The following is a 5,000-nucleotide window of genomic DNA, read 5'->3' as shown; positions in this document are numbered from 1 at the left end:
AAGTGTACACTCTGACTACAACTCATTATTTAAAAAAAAAAACAAGTAAAAAACATCCATAATACACATCAACACTCACCCAAAGCAATCTCCTTCACGTGGATGGTGTGCTTGAGTTCCTCCAAGTGCGCTCGGTCAGATGTGATATACAAGATGGGAGTCACTGGCTCCGTCAGCTTTACTGGAAACATCTGCTTCTCTTGCCTGATTGAGGTAAGGAGGGGAGGAAATGAGGAAAGACGAGGGAGGAAGGAGGACAGAGGAGGGGAGGAGGGGGAGAGGGAGAACAGACAAGAGGAAAGGAGGAGAAGAGGATCAACGAAGGGAGGGAAAGGGTGGTAATGCATAAGGGTGGAGATGGGAAGGCAAGTTATTTTGAGGAAGGAAGGAAGAGGGGAGGATGAAAGGGGGACAGATGGAGGGCAGAGGAGCATACAAGGGTGTATGGGGTAAACAGAAGGGAGAATACAATTCCTGAATATTTTGTTTATTCTCTTCTTAATTAATTTGTTTCTGTCTGGTCATTTGTTCCTTCTCTTTTTTCATATCTTCATGATCCTATATCTAAGAAATGGAATGCAAGAAAGATTAGGACAAGACAGGTCACCCACCGCAGTTCCACAAGCTGGTCGAGGCAGCCGGCATCACAAGCGTAGTAGCTGCGGTCTGAGCGGTCGACGGCCACGTAAACCACTGCCTTGTAGTCCTCCTCCTGCACCACCACCGTCAAGTTGAGGTGTGTTGCATTACCATAGCTTATTCTCCTGCAGGGAGGAGAAAGGAGAGACCATGGAGGCCAGCAGGGTTGAAGGGGGAAGTGTGGAGGATGTTATACTTACCATAACATAGAAATGACACAAAACTTCATCACATCAAAGACACTTTCCTCTGCAGAGTCCACCACAATATATTCTATCCACTTAGCATTTTGCAGTTCCCTTACCCTATCTCACCATTTCGTGCTCCTAGACGTACCCCTGCCATCAAACCCCTAACTTGTCCCTTTCCCTCCACCCTCCACTACCCAGCCCTCTCACCACCCACCCCACTCATAACCCAAACCCACTCCTCTCATCCCCCGCCCCTCTCACCACCCACCCCCATTATCCCTATCTGTATACCTCTCTCCCAAAGGCTTACCTAAAATGGTAGTCTCTGTGCAGATCCTTAGGCTGCGCAGTGAACTCGAGGTGCTGGTTTTTGAAGCGCAAGCCCCCAAAGCTGAGCAGCATGGCCTGCATGACGCCATTAGCCCCTGCACGTACAAGCTGGTGGCAGCCCTGGGGTGGGGATAAAACCAGGAGGGGAGCGGGGGTGTGGGAAAGAAAAGATATCAATGAGCATCATGTGATGAACTAACACTAGTTATAATGATGCAGAAACATGACAACAACGATAAAAATCATAAGGAAAATGATAACAATATGGAAGTAATAAACATTAACAAAATATCAAAAAATGTTAATAATGAAGATAATCAAGACAAACAATCATGATTTTTATAGAAAAAAAAAACAATAACACTGAAAACAATATATAGTAATGATGACAAAAATAATGTGGAACAAGAATTACAAGTGACAGTAATAAAAACAAAGACCGTGAAAACATCCCAAAAGACAATGACACGACAAGACCCCAAGGAGACCCCAGGGAGACCCCAGGGAGACCCCAGGGAGACCCCAGTGAGACCCCAGGGAGACCCCAGGGAGACCCCAGTGAGACCCCAGGGAGACCCCAAGGAGACCCCAGGGAAACCCCAGTGAGATCTCTGAAACCCTAGTGAAACCCCAATGAGACCCGGGGGCTAACCTGCTTCTCCAAGGTGACCATCCAGTATCCCACGACCTTGTTTACATTGGTAATCGTATCCAGGGAAGACCAGAGACGCTCAGCTTCCCTAAGGGGGACAAAGATAAGAACATTAATGCTATTCAAAGTAATAACAATAATGATTATCTGTAATAATGATAACATAACCATAATAATAATAATGATTAATAATAATAATATTAATAATAGTAATAGTAATAGTAATAATAATAATAACAATAATAACAAAAATAACAATAATAATTCATGGTGAAGGGACAAACTATTATGGTCTCAGTCAAACTGTCGCTGTTTCTTTATTGTGATTGTAAATCACCTCCTGTATTTCTTGGTTACTTGGTGTATGCTCTCGCATACACCAAGCCTCAAGTTGCATACTTAACCCACTAGTGACAATACATTTTCATTATTATTTTTCAAAAATAATATTTTACGGACAGCTTCAAAATCAGCGTTCTGGCAAGTCCAGGAACCTGCCCACTCACCGCCATGGGCAACAAAATCAGAGCGCGAGCTCCGATCTAGCGTCACACCAGTGGAATGCCTGGTAATGTTTACTTTTCTGGGTGCCTCGTATGTGGGACACCCGTCATATGTGGGTTAATTAACTTTTGACTGATGGCCCTAGTCATAAACAGAAGCATAGGCAGTTTGGTTAGATGCTCTGGCATCTTATCCTGGCTTTCTGCAGGGCATGGTCACTGCTCTATACATTAACTTGGAAAAAAAAAAAAAAGTCCACCAAATTTTTTCAGCTGCTAGGAGCCAAATGTCAAGAGGGACAGAATTTGACTTGGCCCTCATTCTTTCACTTCCACTTATCGGTGATTCATTAAGTACCAAATTTGATCTGTTGCCAATATGTAATGCATAGATACATGTCATGGAAAGATTGGACTCCTTTCTGGGAGGTATGCACATCCATGCCCACTCTCAGTTGCAAGTGCTAAACAGTCATTCACTTGTAAAGTTAAAAACAAGTTTTCAACCTCGTTCACAGGGCAATCATATTTTCTGCACATTTAATTTTTCCCCTGAACATTTGCTGCACATGGTCCAAGCTCCCGTCAATGTTGGGTTCATTGCAAAACCTCCAGTTTGTCAGTCCCTCATAGCCACAAAAGAGAGATAATTAAAAAGGTTTTCCTAAGGCAAATTCTGGAGGCAGGCATTGGAAGAGCTCACTTTCACACTCCAGACGATGTCTATTTCATCGCCATATCGCAAATATCAGTCAACAGAGCACAAAGTTATCAAAGCTTCCCCCTAATATAGATGGAAATATAGGTGAGACAACTATAACCATATAAATAAAGCACATATAAAATCAATTTTAATCATATAAAACAATAAATCATAAAAAAAGATGAATTCACAAGAATCTAGATGTATAAATAGTAAAAAGACATGTTACACTAAGAAGGAACCCTAAAATAAATTTCAACAGGTAAATATACATTTCCCACATAAAATAGTGAACATTACCACTGCTTAAGGAAAACAATAATGATGATAATGATGTTAAAAATAATGATGATAAGAATAACAAAATCATAATGATACTGATTATAATAAAATTCAATAAGGACATATACATTTCCAAAAATAAAATAACAAGAACTGAAATGCCAATAATGACAACAAAACTTGAAGCCTTTTCTGAACTCACAGCGTCTGGTGGCCCCCGTAGCAGCCCTCTGCATACGCAATATCAGTCAGGATGGACGCCCTCTGCTCGTCTGTGGTTGTGACCTCATGCAGTGGTGCTCTTGCCTGTGTGTGGAATGCATTATGAAGTAAAATGTGTATATAATATCTGTCAATCATTTACAACACAGTAATTCTAAAAGAATTCTATTAACACTACTAAAAATTATGATTTTCTTTACTTTCGATGCAAAGCCTGAATCAAGACATGTAATCTCTCTTCTATGTTTTCATCTTGCCTTAACCCCCTGGATCTGGGTGCAATGGTTACGTAAGTAGCCAGCATCCAGGGCGTGCAGCACGTAAGCCGGGTGCACACGAACGCCCATGAGTGGTGACAAGACCCTGCTCCTCCCCTTTCAGAAATTATTTTGTGAAAACTTTTTTAGCTTTATCGCCATTTCCAATGTCCATATTTGTCATTTGATTTCCTTTATCCAGATTGTAATTTTTTTTTTTTCCCTGGACAGACTCCATATCATCTCTCTATGTACTTCAGTGCAAGAAAAAAAATATGGAACATTTGTTTTTTTTGTGTCATATATCTCATTTTTTTGTAATTTTCAATTTTCCGTAATATAACCTGTGCCGCCGATCACAGCAGCCAGGAATACAGTGCACAGCATGGAAATGGTATGCTCCATGGAGCCGGCACTCTTCCAGTCACTGCTTACGCATGTTACATTCCACATTCGTTTATCGATGGGAATAATGCTAAAGCCCCCTTCTAAGCACCAAATGAGTCAAATCACACTCCAAGAGGTTTGTGCACTCGTGGCGAGTCTTTTCCGTCACCCTGGCCTTCACTCTTGACGCCTCGTTTACGTCATCCGTATAGCTGTCCAAGATTTTCCTTGACGTGACCTCAACGTCATCCGGATCCAGGGGGTTAAAACATATCTTACAAAGTAAATCATGCTTTGGATGGGAAAGCTGGAAGTAAATCATATTGGAAAAAATTCACAACACGCCACAGTACAAATCATATCTGTTAATAACAGTGATGATAATGATTTTTATAATGATAGTAACAACAATATCAACAATAATAAAAACAACAATAATGATAACAACAATAATAATAACAATAATAATAATTACAAAAATAATAAAAACATTAATGATAATAATAATATTAATATTAAAAACATTAATGATAATAATAATATTAATATTAAAAACATTAATGATAATAATAATATTAATATTAAATACAATAATAATAATAACAATTACATTAACAACAGTAAAGTACCAAATCCAGTGTAAAAACTTTCCCAAGACCCATTCCCATTCCAACCCTAACCCCCAAAGCCTCTACCAAACCCCTGCTTCCCCCATGACCCGCCCTCCAGACGCCCAACCACCACCAACCCCTACACAAGCCCCCCCGAACCTTCCTTCTCCCATATTCCCTGACCCTTACCACCCCCTACCCACCCACACACACCTGCGACAGC

General features: G+C 40.7%; 1 protein-coding gene across 1 annotated transcript in view; it reads right to left on the bottom strand.

Annotated features, from left to right (window-relative positions):
- Window positions 1-5,000, bottom strand: part of LOC113805093 (uncharacterized protein KIAA2013 homolog) — a gene marked incomplete at its 5' end in the record, with an annotated part of 29,101 nt that overhangs the window by 14,747 nt on the left and 9,354 nt on the right. The window contains 6 exon segments of the mRNA XM_070115242.1: window positions 80-204; window positions 612-764; window positions 1,141-1,280; window positions 1,813-1,900; window positions 3,503-3,606; window positions 4,991-5,000. The exon segment at window positions 4,991-5,000 is cut by the window's right edge and continues 155 nt beyond it. Of these exon segments, the coding sequence (XP_069971343.1) occupies window positions 80-204; window positions 612-764; window positions 1,141-1,280; window positions 1,813-1,900; window positions 3,503-3,606; window positions 4,991-5,000 (620 nt within the window).

The sequence above is a fragment of the Penaeus vannamei genome, chromosome 37 (genome assembly GCF_042767895.1).
Source record: "Penaeus vannamei isolate JL-2024 chromosome 37, ASM4276789v1, whole genome shotgun sequence".
NCBI classification, from domain to species: domain Eukaryota; kingdom Metazoa; phylum Arthropoda; class Malacostraca; order Decapoda; family Penaeidae; genus Penaeus; species Penaeus vannamei.
This window is presented reverse-complemented; position numbering and strand designations above follow the sequence as displayed.